We start from the raw sequence: 18353 nt of genomic DNA, 5'->3' as shown, positions 1-18353 counted from the left end.
ACTGTTAAGTCCTGTTTTAAAAGTGCTTAATCAGTTAATAGCATTTAACTAGTTTGGGTCTTTCTTTCAAAGAGACCTCCACCCACAGACTATTTCTTATTCTTCTAGGATAAGAGACTGATAGCACTGGAAACTGAAATGTGTTAATCCATTTTGCAAACTCAGGTCCGATGCCGATGGGCGATGGGCGCATTGTCGGGCTGCCTAGAGCCTGGTGAGACTTCAGCTCCATGTCTTCTGTTTGAAATCCATCTCAAAAATGACCTAAGTGTGGTGATCAGAGAGGGGGGAGGGCTTGTAGCAATAGAGGGATTCTTACTACTGAGGCGAGGACTGCCAAATTCACCACGTAGCATCCGCAAACATTGTGCTCATTAAAGCTGCCAGGGCTTTTGCTAATGTGTGTTTTCTTTTTCTTTTCCCTAGTCACGAACTCCTGCCTTGGTTTTTGAACATGTAAACAACACAGACTTCAAGGTATAAGATATAACCAATCTTTTCAAGCTGTTGGGTTTTCAGACTACATAGAAAACCTTTTAGGGATATTAGTATTAGAAGAACTTCCTTCCAACTTACTTAAAAGAGCTTGTCATCTTCACAGTGTTAAATTATAAGATAGAAATACTGCTGTACAAACTGCCACTTTCCACATCTTGGCATTTTACACTTTTATTTGTTGTGTGCTCTCTTTAATAACCAAATACATTTACTTTTCACCACCTTTACCACTCATTTAAGTTTCCCCTAATGTCAAACGTAATGAAAGCAATAACACATGTTCAGTCAAGATCTGTCTGTGGGCATTTTACTTTGAAATGGCAGTGTTCAAGGAGGAATGTGTTGTGTATGAAAAGCAAAGTCTTCTTATACCTTAGGATTCCTCTGGGTTAGGGTGGTGTAAATTCTGCTACGACACATACCTCTACAACTGATCTCTGACTTTCCGCCCATCCAGCGGCCTACTTCAAACAATTCTCAGTTCTAGTACAAAAAAAAAAAAATACGGACACTGTCTTCAGTTTCAAGTTGTAAGTTATTTGACTCGCCTTTGAACCAATTCAGCATGAAGAATTTTAGGTATCAATAAATGGGTGAATTCTTTTGCTGAAATAAGGAAAAAAGGAACTGTTTTAGAAACAGAGCAGTAACTTCAAAGAAAACGTCAGATGATGTCACTAGCCATTTAATGACATATGCATGTGCACGTGTTGTTGTTTTTTTGTTTTTTAAAGACCATAACTCTTCGGAAGCTGGAAAGGATACATAACAGTTGTTCAGAGTTTATTTCAAATTGGGAGAGGAATAATTCTGTTAAATTGGCTTGACAGATTTGGCAGCAAGCCATCTGCATGCTCACTGGTGATCTGCAGATGAGGTAGTTTCCTACTAAGGAGGCTGTGTATTTGCCAAAATGCCTTTTTTGAGAAGGTCTGGAGGTAAATGAAAAGCAAACTTGATTGCAAATGTGTATCAATGCATATTAGATAAACTGGTATATTCCCAACAGTGAATTTTAGCTTCAGAAATACAAGTTAAGTATTTCTTGACTTTTGCATATAGAGTTAAAGACTCAGCGTATCTCTTTAAAGGGAATGTTATGTTGAAGAAGTAGATACTGGTGTAGATACAGATCTTGGAATGATGGCAAATGAGCCAAGTCTTGGTTTGAATTACTACAAATGAGGATGAGAAATTGCCTTCCGTTAGCACTATTTCATGGCTCAAATGTTGCATTTGTCTTTAACAGCAATTATACCAGACGTTAACAGACTATGATATTCGGTTTTACATGTATGAGATTCTGAAGGTAAGGGAACTTTGAATACTAAATACTTTTAGATTGATCTTACCTTTGTTAAATAACTCAAATGACTATAGAAAAGCTAGTGAATTAACTTTTAAAATATGTTGAAAGAAGGGGCCTTTTCATGTAAGTTTTTAATAAGTTAATAGCATCAGAACTCTTCCGCTAATGTAAGGGGTATGAAATAGGGCAGCCGTGGGCAAACTACAGCCCACGGGCCGGATCCGGCCCATTTGAAATGAATAAAACTAAAAAACAAACAAAAACCGTATCCTTTTATGTAATGATGTTTACTTTGAATTTATATTAGTTCACACAAACACTCCATCTATGCTTTTGTTCCGGCCCTCCGGTCCAGTTTAAGAACCCATTGTGGCCCTCGAGTCAAAAAGTTTGCCCACCCCTGGAATAGGGTCTAGTAGGAATATAATTTAGAATCGTTTGGAAAGGGTATTTAGAAGAGAGCTGGGGCCCCATAAATATTTGTAATCTCAATTTTGCTCTTATGAAAGTTAACAGTTAAATTGTTCAAACTTGTAAAAATATCTCCAGATGTGTTGGCTTCTGGTATACTTTATTTCACTTAAAATTGAACAAGTAAAACAAGAAACTTCCTCAGCTGTCAAAGGGTTGTTGTTTTAAGATTACATAAGTCACTGCTTAGAGATTGCTGATTTAGAGTGTACTTTGACTTCTAAAGTGGGATCACCAAATTATCTTCCTCCTAGTAGTCACAAGATCAACTTTATATATGAGAAAATTGCTAAGAGTTGGCTAAAGTTTCTTATTAAATGAGGGTTGATGTAAAGCCTTTATTTGAACCTTAGAAGTACCTTGACGAGACTATGCCAGTAGAGATATTTGATCTTCCCATTGGCTCATGCAGTCTTGTGGCAAGCAGGACTTTGAAGTTAAGGATATGCCTGACTAGTCCTAGGAACCATAGGAACTCAAGTTGCCCTTTAAAAAGGACAAGAATTTGGCCAATGACATCAGCTGATCTAAAAGCCAGGATTAGCAAATCCCAAAGGTTGTACCACTCAGTTCACCTTAGTTTGAGTTTGGACATGGTTTTCAAATTAGATTTGATGTCAGAAATCAGGAGTTAGCAAGCATCAGTACAGGGATAAACAGTAAAAATTTTGGCCTTGTGTTCCATAGGGTCTTTCTCAAGCTACTCAACTCTGTTGTCGTACGAAAGCAGCTACAGACAACATGCAAATAGGTGTGGCTGTGTTCCAGTAAAATAAACATTCACAAAAACAGGCACCAGGCAGTATATGGGCCATGGACCTCTACTGTAAACACTTAGCTGCTAAAGAATTATTGTTCTTTGAAGAACACTTTGTAGTATAGATCAGTTTTCTTCTTTTGAGGGGCCTATTCTTATGAAAATAATCCAGGCTTTATATAAGGGAGAAAGATTGGAAGTGATGCAATTGGTGTCACTTTGGGTCTTTTTGAAAAGAAAGGATGTTGTAACAACTGTGTAAGAACAGAACTTGAAGTTCAGAGGCCATGAGTTTGACTTTAGGATCTTGAGCAAGTCTGAGAAATAGCTGTGAGAGTGCTTGTCCTAACCCTGACTCCCAGGGGTGTTTTGAGACTAAAAAGAAAACTATAGAGGAAATGTAAAAAGCTTTAACTAGAAAATCACTTTTATGCAAGCTTTTGTTTTTGTTTTTACCTATTTCTCTTACAGGCCCTGGATTATTGTCATAGCATGGGAATTATGCACAGAGATGTGAAGCCCCATAATGTCATGATTGATCATGAGCACAGAAAGGTAATGTGATAGACTGACAAATCTTTTCCTGCCTGATAGAGTGAACAGCCCATCTTCAACACTTTATCCCTAGCATCTGTTACAGTCCCTGGTACCTATTAGGCACTTGACACATATTTTATGAATGAATAAATTAACTAATCAGAATGTTTAAACCTTTATTCATATTCCTAATGATACTATCAAGAAGGACTCCCTGGCCAATGTAGTCCAGTGGATAGAGCATTAGCTCCTGCACTAAAGGGTCAATTCCTGGTCATGGGCACGTACCTGGGTTGCAGGTTCCATTCCTGGCACCAGTCTGGAAGTATGCGGGAGGCAACCAATTGATGTGTCTCTCTCACATTGATGTTTTCTCTATGTCTCTCTCCCTCTCCTGTCTCTCTCCCACTCCTTTCCACTCTCAAAGAAAAAAAAACAATGAAAAAAATATCCTCAGGTGAGAATTAACAACAACAAAAAGAATACTGTCAAGAAGGAAACATTAGAATAGTGGGCAAATCAGTTTTGGGCATGGAACACGACTTCTGGTTTTATTTATTGAATAACTAGTACCTGGGAAACTCTTTTCTTGTTTGCTTCCTCTCTCTTACCTGTACAACAGGTATAATAATATTTGCTCTGCATGCCACTAGGTTAATGTGATAATTAAGTGTGCACAGTTGTGAAATAGATGAAATATTTAGCAAGTACAAGTGCTATTAATGAGAGTTCTACTGAACTCATGCTTTATAATATTTCAGTTTTGTAAGATAACCAAGCGTACCTTTTGTAGGTAGTGATGACTCTCTGTTGTAAACTTTGGAGATGTACAGGATTTGTTCATTCAACTAAATTTTTTAGGCAGGGGATATATGCTTGAAGCAGATAGTAAAAAATTCTTGTCCATAAGGAGCTTGCCTTTGCGGGTATGCTGGTAGGCCAGAAAGTTAAAAGTGATGTGGAAGAGCAATAAGTCAGGACTAGGAAAGAGCAGGGGATGTTGTGGTTTTAAACAAGGGGTAAAGGGAAGATTTCATTGGGAAGATGACATTTAAAGAACACTTGAGGGCATCAGCCATGCAACGTTAGGAAGAAATATGTCCCAGGTAGAGGATGCAAAGTTCTGAGACAAAAATGTGCCTGGCTTGTTGGAATAGTGGCAAGGATATACAGTGGAGACAGCGAGTGGGAGTGGGATGAGAGAGGTAAAGAAAGCCAGGTCATGTAAAACCTTAAATATTGTCAGAACTTTTCTCTAAAGATGCAGAGCTTTTGCAGGGTTTGCGGAAAGGGTGGACAAGCTCTCACTTGGCATTTTTAAAGTTTACTACACATCTATTAGAACAATTTAAAAAACAGCACAATACCAAATGCTGGCAAGGATGCAGAAAAATTCAATCTCTCATACATTGTTGGTGGGAATGTAAAGTGGCACAGCCATTTTGGAAATTGCCAGCCTATTGTTTTATAGTTTGTTGGTTTCTTTAAAAGCTAAACAAATAGCGCCAGGTGGAGTGGGTCAGTTGGTTGAGCATCATCCCGTTCACTGGAAGGTTACCGGTTCAATTCCAGGTCAGGGCACATGCCCAGTTTGTGTTTCCAGTCCCCAATGTTTTCTCTCTCACATCGATATTTCCCTTTCCCTTCAGTTCTCTCTAAAATCAATTTTAAAGAAAAGACATTACAAATAAAAAAGACATATTACAAATACAAATGTGCGTGTGTAAACAAACATGCTTACCAAACAATCCAGCAGGGTCTTTTATTCCAGAGAAACCAAACCTTAGGTCTTCATAAAAACCTGTATATGAATGCAGCTTTATTCCTAATAGTTGAAAATTAGGCCCTAGCTGGTTTTGCTCAATGGATAGAGCATTGGCCTGTAGCCCAAAGGGTCCCGGGTTCGATTCCGGTCAAGGGCAGGTAGCTTGGTTGCAGGCTTCTCCTGGGCCCTGGTCAGGGCACATGCAGGAGTCAGTCAATCGATGTGTTTCTCTCATATCAATGTTTCTGTCTTTCCCTCTTTATTAATTTAAAAAGACTATTTTTTAAAAAAAAAAAGAAAATTGGAAGGCTAACGTCCTTCAGTGAGTGAATGTTTAATCAGGTATATCTATATCATGTAGTCTTATTACTGAATAGTATTACTCAGGAATAAAAAGGAATGGACTATTACTGATAATGCAACAACTTGGTTGGATCTCATGCTGAGTGGGGGTAAAAAAGTTGTGGTGATTTTTCCATTTATAATACATTCTCAAAGTCATAGAGCTAGAGAATAGGGGTTGCCAGGGGTTAGAAAGTGGAAAAGTAATAGCAAAAGGGACATCTGTGATGATGGAATAGTTCTGTATCTTATGGTAGGAGTTACCCGAATCTACACATGATAAAATTATATAAAACTACACACACACACACACACACACACACACACACACACACACACAAGCATGTAAAACTAGTGAATAATCAGGTCTGTCAGTGGACTGTGCCAATGTCAGTTTCCTGGTTTTGAGTTATACCATTAGGAAATGTAAAAGTTGGGTGAAGGGTACACAGAATTCGCAACTTACTATAAATTTATAATAATTTTAAAAATATAAAGCATTTAAAAGGGATCATTCTGGCCCTAGCCAGTTTGGCTCAGTGGATAGAGCATCAGCCTGTGGACTGAAGGGTCCCAGGTTCAATTCTGGCCAAGGGCATATGCCCAGGTTGTGGGCTCGATCCTCAGTAAGGGATGTGCAGGAGGCAGCCAATCAATGATACTCTCTCATCGATGTTTCTGTCTCTCCCTCTCCCATCCTCCCTGAAATCAATAAAGATATACTTTTAAAAAAATAATAAAAGGGATCATTCTGGTTGTGTAGAGAATAGAGGGCAAGAGTGAAAGCAGCTTGACAAGTTAGAAGAAGAGGCTACTGCAGTACATCAGACAAGAGATGGTGGTGGCATGAACCAGGGCAGTAGCAGTGGAAGTGATGATGGTGGTCAGAATATGAGCCAACAAGATTTGTTGACAGATTAGATGTTGAGTGTAAGGGAGACAAGAGTCCAGGGTGAAGGCAGAGGCTGTGGGAGAAGGGGAATAATTAGGTTTAGCTCTGAGATGTTTGCTAGGTGATCAGAGAGGCAGAGATGGCTGGTAGAAGACATGGGCTTGAGGAGCGGTCGCCAACCTTTCGGACCTCATGAGTGGTCTCTGGACCACCAGTTGGCGACCGCTGAGCTAGAGAGTATAAGTAAGAAACGCTGATATGCTGTGTGTGAAGCCATGGGGCCAGAAATACTCATCTGGGAATACTTGTTGCCAAAAAAAAAGCTCAGGGATAGCTCTGAAGCACTTTTTTTAAGGGGTTGGAGAGAAAGACTGTAAAAATAATTATACTGCCCTGGCTAGTTTGGCTCAATGGATAGAGTGTCAGCCTGAGGACTGAGGGTTCCCAGGTTCGATTCCGGTCAAGGGCATGTACCTTGGTTGCGGACACATTCCCGGGAGGAGGGGTGTGCAGGAGGCAGCTGATCGATGTTTCTCTCTCATCGATGTTTCTAACTCTCTATCCCTCTCCCTTCCTCTCTTTTAAAAAAAAAAAAAAAAAAAATCAAAAAATATATTTTTTTAAAAAATATACTTTCATACCTTTTGTTGTAATTCCCATTGTTCACCAAAACAACGAAGACACTGTACCTAGTTAACAGTGACAAATTAGTCATACTCTAGTACCCACAATTCAGATCATGCTTATGTTTTACACAATGGGAAAATAAGATTGCCTCTTGACTGTGCTAGTACTTTTTCCACTTTCAGGATACATTTTGGTAAAAGGCCATTTTGTATGGCTTTTCTCTTACTTCATTCACTAGTTTAAGTTTAAAAAAATTGGCTCTCAAAAGAAATTTCAATCATTGTACTGTTGATATTCGGCTCTGTTGACTAATGAGTTGGCCGACCACTGATGTTAGAGCATCATCCTGATATGTCAAGGTTGCGGGTTTCATCCCCAGTCATAGCACATAAAAGAAGCAACCAATGAATGCATAAATAAGTGGGACAACAAATTTCTCCCTCCCCTTCTCCCTCTTTTTCAGCCCCCCCCCCCCAAAAAAATATTTTTAAAGATTTGTGGCTTCTATTAAAGCAGTATATCTGAGGTTCAGGGAGGGACTAAAGGCAATGGTTGGTCATACTTGATAATTAGAAAAGACTTCAGTGAGGACCTAACTTAACCAATAGGAGTCTAGGAAAAGCCTAGACATTCTACTCAGCTGAGCAGTTTAAGAAATTTGCAGAAGCCACAAAATGAAATTGTCTTTCAGTGGGCCTCCCTGGAGCACAAGAATTAAGTCATGAGAACTATCTGTCAAGGTAAACAGGGTTTTCCAAAAAGTTCGATTTTCATTTTAAATACAGGGGTTGGTAAAACTATGTTTACAGTTGTGGGTATGTGAATCACAGTTTATCCCTGTATTATTTATTCTTTTCTTTTTTTTTAAATATATTTTATTGATTTTTTACAGAGAGGAAGGGAGAGAGATAGAGAGTTAGAAACATCAATGAGAGAGAAACATCGATCAGCTGCCTCCTGCACATCTCCTACTGGGGATGTGCCCACAACCCAGGTACATGCCCTTGACCGGAATCGAACCTGGGACCTTTCAGTCCGCAAGCTGACGCTCTATCCACTGAGCCAAACCGGTTTTGGCTATTTATTCTTGTATTATATTTTTCCATATGAAAACTGTAAATCTACTTTTGATGTTCCCCCTTCCACCCACCTCCCGTATAGTAGGTAGTCACTGAAGGGGTTTTAATTTAAAGTGACATGGCTGGTATCTTCCTATATAATAAAAGGCTAATTTGCAAATTGACCAAACGACGATTGACCAATCACTATGATGCTTACTGACCACCAGGGGTCAGACGCTTAATCCAAGAGCTGCCCCCTGGTGGTCAGTGCATTCTCACAAGGGGAGTACCACTCAGTCAGAAGCCGGGCTCATGGCTGGTGAGCGCAGCAGCAGTGGCAGGACCTCTCCCGCCTCCACGGCAGCAGCGCTAAGGATGTCTGACTCACATGAGTTGGACATCCCCCAAGGGCTCCCAGACCATGAGAGGGTGCAGGCCGGGCTGAGGGATGACCCCACCCCCCAAGTGCACAAATTTCCTGCACAGGGCCCCTCGTCTATGTATATAAAAGCCTAACTGGCCATTACAATGGAACAGCCGGTCACAATGACGTGCACTGACCACCAGGGGGCAGACGCTTAACACAGGAGCTGCTGCAGGCCCCCATCACCCAATCGGGGCAGGGCTCTGGGTTGGGACGGGGAACTGGGGGGTGGGTGGCAGCAACCAACTTCCTGTGGCACCTGGGCGGGGGGCTTCGACCTCTCGCCAGCTTCCTGGGGGCAGGGTTGACAGAGGTGCAGTGAGAATGCGGGATGTCTGCTAAGCTTGCTTGAACTCCCCCTGCTACCCTCCCCTGGGATGCCAGGGCTTGGGCACTGGGAAAGTCCCCACACTCAGGTTCTGGGCACCCACGAGGAGCCCGCCCTGCACCCGCACAGCCTCTTCCTGGTGAGCCGTGCCACAGAGGCCAGTCAGGCTCCCCATGGTTTCGCGCAGGAGCCGGTCTGCGAGGCCAGCCAGAGGAGAGCGCACTGCCCACCCAGCTTCTGTGTGGCACCACTGGGCAGCCCAGAGGCCCACGCTACGCCCCGGCCCATGGCATCTAGGCATGCTCACTGCATCTTCGCATAGGGACTTGGGCACCGTGACTCAGGTGGAGGAGGGTGCACAGGGGTCTGGTGGCCCAGGTGCTGCCCAGGACACAAAGGTCAGCTGGGACCTGCCCTTCCACGCCAGACACTCGCACTTCAATCGCCAACCGGGCCTAGGGACCGCACCTATGCATGAATGTCGTGCATTGGGCCTCTAGTTTTTAAGAGTACCCTAAAGGCAATGTAGCAGTGGTTCTCAACTTACCTAATGCCGCGACCCTTTAATACAGTTCCTCATGTTGTGGTTACCCCCAACCATAAAATTGTTTTTCTTGCTACTTCATAACTGTAATTTTGCTACTGTTATGAATCGTAATGTAAATATCTGATATGCAGAATGTATTTTCATTGTTCGCAACCCACAGGTTGAGAACCGCTGCAATGTATGGAATAGCTTGGAAAATAAAGTCTTTATGATTTATTCTCTCTTTTTTTTTCTTTCAGCTACGGCTAATAGACTGGGGTTTAGCTGAATTTTACCATCCTGGCCAAGAATATAATGTCCGAGTTGCTTCTCGATACTTCAAAGGTCCTGAGCTACTTGTAGACTATCAGGTGAGAAGAGAACTGCAAATAAGATTTCTGTCTTAGCTCTGGTGGGTGTCGCTCAGTAATTATAGCGTCAGCCCAAAACCAAAGGGTGGCATGTTTGATTCCTGGTCAAGGGAACTTACCTGGTTTGCAGGTTTGATCCCTAGCCCAGGTCAAGGCATGTGCAAGAGGCAACTAATCAGTGTGTGTGTGTGTCTCTTTTTCTCTGCCCCTCCCTCCCTTCCACTCTCTCTAAAATGGAAAAAAATATCCTCAAGTGAGAATTAACAAGAAAGTTTCTGTTCTATGCTTATTTTGTACATAATTTGCAAAAATTCTCATTTTGAGAAGGTTACTTATACATGTCCATGGCTGTCCCTTTTATACAAATGTAAAATATGAATTACCTCAGTTCATGTACTGTAATTTATGTTTTTATTCTCATAATGTCCATAGAATATGAATAGATCTTCATTTGATCCTAACTGAAGAAAAAGTACACCAAAGATAACCTTTTCTATTTAGAAACTCCAGAGAATAGGTTTAACCAACCTAAGGACTAAACTAAAAAATGCTCTCAAGATTTTCATAAATTGTATCTATCTACACTAATAAAAGACAAAGATGCTAACTGACCGTACCTCCACTATGCCCTAGCCACGCCCACCAGCCAATCAGAGTGACTATATGCAAATTAACCCAACCAAGATGACGGCCAGCAGCCACGGAGCTGGAGCAAGCAGGAGGCTTGGTTGCCCGGGCGATGGAGGAAGCCAAGCTTCCCGCCTGCCCTGAGCCGGCTGTGGCCTCTGCTCATGGCAACAAAGTTTCAATTATAGAAGATAAATAAAGCCCAGATACTTGCTTCCAGCCAGCCTCCACTGGGAGGTTGGGTGGCTGGGGGCCCTGGCCAGTCTGCATACAGCCATCAGCCCCTCATACAGGCTGGCCAGGGACCCCAGGGGGAGCCCCTACCCTGAAGGGGCTGTGGCCAGCCTACAAACAGCCATCAGCCCCTCACCCAGGCTGGCCAGGCACCCCAGCAGGACCCCCCTCCCTGAAGGGGGTGTGGCCAGCCTGAAAACGATCCTGAGCCCCTCACCCAGGCTGGCCAGGCACCCCAATGGGACCCCACCCTGATCCAGGACACCCTTCAGGGCAAACCAGCTGGCCCCCACTTATACACCAGGACTCTATCCTATTTAATAAAAGGGTAATATGCAAATTGACCCTAACAGCAGAACGACTGGGAATGACTGGTCACTATGACACACACTGACCACTGGGGGCAGATGCTCAATGCAGGAGCTTTCCCCTGGTGGTAGGTGCGCTCCCACAGGGGGAGCTCTGCTCAGCCACTAGCCAGACTGATGGCTGCCAGTACAGCAGTGGTGGTGGGAGCCTCTCCCACCTCCTCAGCAGCGCTAAGGATGTCCAACTGCAGCTTAGGCCTGCTCCCCACTGGCAAGTGGACATCCCCCAAGGGCTCCCGAGCTGCCAGAGGGATGTCTGACTGCCAGCTTAGGCCCAATCCCCCATGGAGAGGGCCTAAGCCAGCAGGTGGTCATTCCTCCGAGGGGTCCCAGACTGCGAGAGGGCACAGGCCAGGATGAGGGACCCACCCCCACCCCCGAGTGCACAAATTTTTGTGCACCTGGCCTCTGGTATATATATAAAAACCCAGCAACCAGAACACCAGAATGACTGGAACCACTGGTAGCTACGACGCCCACTGCAGCTGGCCAACCGGCCTGATAGGGAGTGGGGCCAGCCTGCCAACCACCAGCGGCCCCTTCTAGTGGTTGGCAAACTGCGGTTTGTGAGCCACATGCAGCTCTTTGGCCCCTTGAGTGTGGCTCTTCCACAAAATACCGACTTCTGCATATGTGCCACAAAGTTTCAATAGCACTGTACGTGCGCACCCGCACGTGGTTTGTAGAAGAGCCACACTCAACGGGCCAAAGAGCCGTATGTGGCTTGCGAGCTGCAGTTTGCCAACCACTGCCTTAGCCGGCCCCAACCCTGATCGGCCCCCATCCGGGCGGGCCAGCTGGACCCCACCTGTGCACGAATTCATGCACCAGGCCTCTAGTTCTATATATAAAGACCTTCCCTTTACTAAAAAAGCCCTCTTCTAGACTGGACAAAAATCGTGCACCTATGGATGAGGACAGTGGGTGGGGAGTGAGGGTGGAGGGTGGGGTAGGAACTGGAAGGAGGGGAGTTATGGGGGAGAAAAAAGAGGAACAAATGTAATAATCTGAACAATAATGATTTAATAAAAATTAAAAAAAAGCCCTCTTCTCACAGAAACAAAATCCTTGGGAGTACCTTTCATGCCCAGTCCTCCCAGATGTTATCAGATACCTTAAAAAGTTAAGACTGTCCTAGAAATTATTTTTCTAGGATCTTGAGGATATAACCCTGAGTTTGAACATTTTGTGCATAAAAATATTCTTTCTTTTTTTTAAAATATATTTTATTGATTTTCTTACAGAGAGGAAGAGAGAGGGATAGAGAGTTAGAAACATCAATGAGAGAGAAACATCGATCAGCTGCCTCCTGCACACTCCCCACTGGGGATGTGCCCGCAACCAAGGCACATACCCTTGACCAGAATCGAACCCGGGACCCTTGAGTCCACAGGCCGATGCTCTATCCACTGAGCCAAACCGGTTAGGGCAAAATATTCTGTCTTTTAAAAAAAAAAGTATTGCTTTTTTTGAGAAATACTGATTTTTTTTCCACTTATTCATGCACTCAGTGATTGATTCTTATATGTGCCCTGACTGGGGATTGAACCCACAACCTTGGCATATCAGGATGATGCTATAATCAACTAAGCAACCTGACCAGGGCCAAAAATATTCTTTATGATATTATTTATAATTATTTGTATTATTAAACAAAACATTATCCTATTATAGGGAAATTAAAGATTAAATTCTGAAACATTTATGCAATAAAATAATGTTAACATCAAAAAGTTTCCAGAGGCTAACAACTTGAGATGTTTTTATGTGAGTGAAAAAGGTGATTCAAGATAGTATGTACAGATTGTTTTAAAATGGGGGAAATGCATAGAAGAAAAAATTGAAAAAATGTATATAAAGATGTTACTGGTTTTTGGACATTTTAGTGATCTTTTTTTAAAATAGTAATTTTTTATTTGGAAAGTACAAGATAATTTATTCTTATTTCATTTATAACTTACTTTTTTTTTAACTTCAATGCAGATGTACGATTATAGTTTGGATATGTGGAGTTTGGGCTGTATGCTGGCAAGTATGATTTTTCGGAAGGAGCCATTTTTTCATGGACATGACAATTACGATCAGGTGATACATGTTGTTCTCATTAGGCAACTTACTGGGCTAACCTAGTGATGATGAGATCTAGCTACTTAGTAGAAACTGTGGTGGATTTTGCTAAAATATAGATGCCCATCCCAATCTTTTAGAGTGAGACCCTAGAATAATTTTCAATTCATGGCTTATTCAGTCAGCCCAACATTGATCCTCATATTGGTGTTTTGGGAGCTACCGTCTAGCCTTTTGAAATCACTGAGTATTCCCCCTAGTCTTTTGATTTGTTTGCTTGTTTTATTGTAAATTATACATGTAAAATAGGACATTACCTTAGAATCCTTTAATGTGAGTTTGCACTAAAGTTGGGAATATTTTCTTCAACATGTTGGTTTATATATGGTATTTCTATGATCCTTTTGTCTCTTTTTTAATATATTTTTATTTATTTTAGGAAGAGAGAGGGAGAGAGATAGAAACATTAATGATGAGAGAGAATCTTTGATTGGCTGCCTCCTGCACGCCCCCCACTGGGGGCCGAACCCGCAACCCTGGGTATGTGCCCATGACCGGAATCAAACCTGGGACCCTTTGGTCCACAGGCCAACGCTCTATTCACTGAGCCAAACCAGCTAGGGCTCCTTTTATGTCTTTATATGGATTGAGTTGGTGTATGTCAGAAATATAGACGATGTTTTTTAAACTAGCTCCACTTCCCCTTGAAGATCAGTTAAAATCAACAAGTCTTTATGAGGTGCCTTGCAGTGTTGGGGAAGACTTCTTTTTTTTTTCTTTTTTCTTTTTTAATATATTTTATTGATTTTTCACAGAGATGAAGGGAGAGGGATAGAGAGTTAGAAACATCGATGAGAGAGAAACATCGATCAGCTACCTCCTGCGCACTCCCTACTGGGGATGTGCCTGCAACCAAGGTATATGCCCTTCACTGGAATTGAACCTGGGACCCTTGAGTCCGCAGGCTGACGCTCTATCCACTGAGCCAAATCAGTTAGGGCTATCTTTCCTTCCTTCCTTCCTTCCTTTCTCCCTCCCTCCCTCCCTCCCTCCCTCCCTCCCTCCCTCCCTCCCTCCCTCCTTTCCTTCCTTCCTTCCTTCCTTCCTTCCTTCCTTCCTTCCTTCCTTCCTTCCTTCCTTCCTTGTTTAGTCTAGCCCTGGCCTGTGTGGCTGAGTGGTTGAGCATCCATCCAGGCACTAAGAGGTCACTGGTTCAATTTCCAGTCAGGGCACATGCTGGATTTGGGGCTCAATCCAAACCCAGGGGCCATGCAAGAGGCAACTGATCAATAATGTTTCTCTCATCGGTGTTTCTATCTCTCCCTTCCCCTTCCTCTTTCTATAAAAAGTCAATAAAAGTACTAAGAAAAAAGATTAGTCCAGCCTCTCAAATAGTTCATAGTCTAGTAAGGGAATCAAACATACAAGGAAATAAGTTACAGTTATAAATGTCAGAATAGAAACAGACAAGGTACAAAAGGCAGTTGTGGAAGGGGAGTTTCCCAAAAGAAGTGACACCCTTAGCTGGGTTGTGAGGGTACAAACATAAGACTTCATCTGGGAGACTTTTCAAGGGAAAGGAACCCGGTTATATCATTGTTCGTTTTTTTCTTTTTTTACACCATCACATTGAGTTCTGATTTAGAGAATTTTGTGTGGAAATTATTCCTATGCTACACAGAAATCTGAAGTAAATTGAGTGTATGTTCATACCTTGTAGCCACGATGATCCCTTGCTGTTAATCCGATCATGGATGTTTGTTGATTTAATCTTGTAACATGATTGTTGTGTGGGTTTTTGTCTTTCTTCAATCCTAGTTGGTGAGGATAGCCAAGGTTCTGGGGACAGAAGATTTATATGACTATATTGACAAATACAACATTGAATTAGATCCACGTTTCAATGATATCTTGGGCAGGTGAGTCATAAAACAAAATCTATGCATCAAAAAATAGTTATGACCCTGGCCAGTGTGGCTCAGTTGGTTTGGCGTCATCCTGTGCACTGAAAGGTTGCCGGTTTGATTACTGGTCAGGGCACATACCAGATTGCAGGCTTGATTCCCTGGTGGGGGGCGTACAGGAGGCAGGTGATCGATATTTTGTTCTCACATTGATGTATCTCTCCCTCTCACTTTCTCTAAAAACCAATAAAATATATTTCTTTAAAACTATTTTAAAAAAAATAGTTACATCCTCTTTGCCAGCACTGCTAAAGCATCACTGGTCCTGTACTACAGGGTGCTGCTTGGGTGACCCTGTGATAAAATCACTGGATTGACTGGCAGTTTTCCCAAATTCACTTACAGGACAGGTGTGGAGACTATTGTCAGAGGATTCCTGTAAAAGTAATGAAATGTAGATTCTAATAGAAGGGCTATAGTTGACTTAGCTTCTCCAAATGACAAAACCCTCTACAGCGGTTCTCAACCTGTGGGTCGCGACCCCTTTGGCGGTCGAACGACCCTTTCACAGGGGTCGCCTAAGACCATCCTGCATATCAGATATTTACATTACGATTCATAACAGTAGCAACATTACAGTTATGAAGTAGCAACAAAAATAATTTTATGGTTGGGTCACAACATGAGGAACTGTATTTAAAGGGCCGGAAGGTTGAGAACCACTGCAAGAGAAATAAATAGTAATTGGAAATGTATGTTTCAAGACTAATGTGCAGACAATGAACAGACTCTGAAAATAGTGGCTAGGCACAATACTAATTCATTCACCACTTACCAGGAGGTGGACTTTCCTGATGCAAAGGCAGAGATGCCAGGAATGTGTGAGGGGATGGGAAAGAGGCCTCCTGGTTAGACCAGCCACCTGACCCTCCTTGCTGTGCAGAAGTATTCAGTATTATAAAGGAACATGAATTATGGTTTATAAAATTGTGAGCACCCAGATTTCTCTTTTGTGCAACACTGCTGTTTCAGCCCCTCGGGTTAGCTTGGTTGTCTCCCCAGTGACAGAGTGCTATAAAACTGCTCTCTTGAGTTTGGATTTCTTTTTGCTAGTGTCTGGGCTCCTAATCACTAAGGAAAATTTAGGAGTGAAATAAATGTTGGGCTTCTCTGCCCCTCGTTCATTTCTCATTACCCCTTTTGGCTCTGCAGACACTCCCGTAAGCGATGGGAACGCTTTGTCCACAGTGAAAACCAGCACCTTGTCAGCCCTGAGGCCTTGGATTTCCTGGACAAGCTGCTGCGATATGACCACCAGTCACGGCTCACTGCAAGAGAAGCCATGGAACACCCCTATTTCTGTGAGTCCAAATGTTCAATCCATAGAGCCTGTGCAGGCCTGCCCAGCAGACTGTACAAGACAAAGGAAAAAATATGCTGTGAAGAAAACTGTGGACCCATGGTCCCGCCAGAAGAGAGTTGGAATCCCAGCTCTGCTTAGCCTCTGGCAAAGTTATTTCACCCACAGTGAGCCTTGTTTTCTTCAAATGAGGACAGTGATGGCAACTGTCTTACAGAATTAATTGTTGGAAGGATTCTTGTCTGACAGTACTTAATACATGATTGTTCCTAAAAAAACTGCTTTTCTTACTGTGTTAGTGACACTTCCCAGAGGTTAGCTAATAATGAACTAGAGGCCCAGTGCATGGATTCCTGTACCGGCGGGTGGGGTCCCTCCACCTGGCCTGTGGGGATCGGGCCAAAACTGGCTCTCCAACATCCCCTGAGGGGTCCTGGATTGCGAGAGGACGCTTCTCTGGTTATGCACCCCAGAACCAGGCTCCCTCCTCTCTGGTTCCAGGTGTGTCACTCTAGAGCCGAGCTGCCAAGTCACCACAGCTTGCAGCTCCTGCGTTGAGCATCTGCCCCCTGGTGGTCAGTTCACATCATAGCTACTGGTTGGACGGTCGGATGGTCGCTTAGGCTTTTATATAGATAGCCCTAAATCTGTCCTGTCTCTGGTTATAATTTATTGGAGAGCCAAGGAAGCTTCAAAATATTAACTGTATGAACACTTTGACTTAGGTTTGTGATATAGCTAACTGTGCTGTCCTGGGTGAAAATGTCAATTAGTCAGTTAGACCCACTCCATCTCCACTGTGATGTTAGCTTCAACATTGGATTATTCCTTGGAGTGTTGGAGTGGTTTTGTAGTGAACTGATTATGCGGTTGCCCAGTCTCCTGTATCTGAAGAAGAATGACCTGAAGTCTATGGTAATAGCACTAATTTGCACAAGCTATAACTTTGGCCTATTTGGTACCATGCTTAACCACTTGAGTTGTGGGTTGCAATAAGATCATTTCACTCTGATAATATATCACTCTAGGCTAGATTAGATTGTATTATCTTATTCAACCCTAACAGGATCAGTTTTGTTTTAAATTAGATCTACCATGGATAATTACCTCATTTTCCTACCATTTAATTTTAGAGGTTGCCTTTACTAGTTTGACAGGAAAGATAATTCTATTTTCTATTACTTATCTAATTCTTGGTGAAGACAAGGCAGTTGCCACCTTAAGTTCTTCTGGGAATTACATGGAATATAAATAAGATTGAAAGCATGAACGTGACTGTTTTAAGATCGTTAGTAATCGTTAAGCATAATAGAACTTAACATTTTTGTCTTTTTCTAGACACTGTTGTGAAGGACCAGGCTCGAATGGGCTCATCTAGCATGCCAGGAGGCAGTACGCCTGTCAGCAGCGCCAATATGATGACAGGTCAGTTCATTAGTGAATTTTTCTTTTCTTTTTTTAAAGCAGTAGAAGTCAATTATTCTTCCTTATTTGTGTTTTTGTGGCCTGATTTGGTCCCTGTTGTGACCTGATTTCTTGTGAACCTCCTCTTCTCTCTATTATGATTACCTTATTGATATTGATATACTAACCTGTGCAGCTCTCTCCACTAGGTTTCAGGATGCTTTTGACACCTGATATACCTCAGTGACACTACTTTGAGTAGGCTATCAACAGGCTCTTCTAGGAATCCCCAAGTGTGTCAGAGGGACATGAATGTCCCAACAAGCCATGAAAAATAAAAGGTGATCCTTTTATCTCACAGTTTAGAGTGACAGTAGTTGACATGGTCCTCAGAGATGAGATTAAGAAATTGGGGAGATTCTACTCCTGGTGTGGGAACCAAAAAAAAAAAAAAAGAAATTGGGGAGAGAAGATATGGGGT

At 42.5% G+C, this 18353-nt stretch overlaps 1 protein-coding gene across 7 annotated transcripts in view; it reads left to right on the top strand.

Moving 5' to 3' along the window:
- Nucleotides 1-18353, top strand: part of CSNK2A1 (casein kinase 2 alpha 1) — a 70326-nt gene that overhangs the window by 42021 nt on the left and 9952 nt on the right. For 6 of the 7 annotated variants that reach the window (XR_004969971.1, XM_036322320.1, XM_036322317.1 and 3 more), the window contains 8 exons: nucleotides 427-477; nucleotides 1748-1807; nucleotides 3507-3590; nucleotides 9798-9908; nucleotides 13121-13222; nucleotides 15023-15123; nucleotides 16321-16469; nucleotides 17807-17893. Coding sequence is in view for 6 of the 7 variants with exons in the window: in XM_036322320.1 (XP_036178213.1) it covers nucleotides 427-477; nucleotides 1748-1807; nucleotides 3507-3590; nucleotides 9798-9908; nucleotides 13121-13222; nucleotides 15023-15123; nucleotides 16321-16469; nucleotides 17807-17893 (745 nt within the window). In the remaining variant the exon portion in view is untranslated. Of the gene's footprint in view, nucleotides 1-108; nucleotides 215-426; nucleotides 478-1747; nucleotides 1808-3506; nucleotides 3591-9797; nucleotides 9909-13120; nucleotides 13223-15022; nucleotides 15124-16320; nucleotides 16470-17806; nucleotides 17894-18353 lie in introns of all 7 variants that reach the window. The other variant, XM_036322322.1, reaches the window with a different exon arrangement.

This window comes from Myotis myotis, unplaced genomic scaffold, assembly GCF_014108235.1.
Source record: "Myotis myotis isolate mMyoMyo1 unplaced genomic scaffold, mMyoMyo1.p scaffold_m19_p_9, whole genome shotgun sequence".
NCBI lineage: Eukaryota > Metazoa > Chordata > Mammalia > Chiroptera > Vespertilionidae > Myotis > Myotis myotis.
Note: the sequence above shows the minus strand (reverse complement) of the source record. Positions and strands in the feature narration are given on the sequence as shown.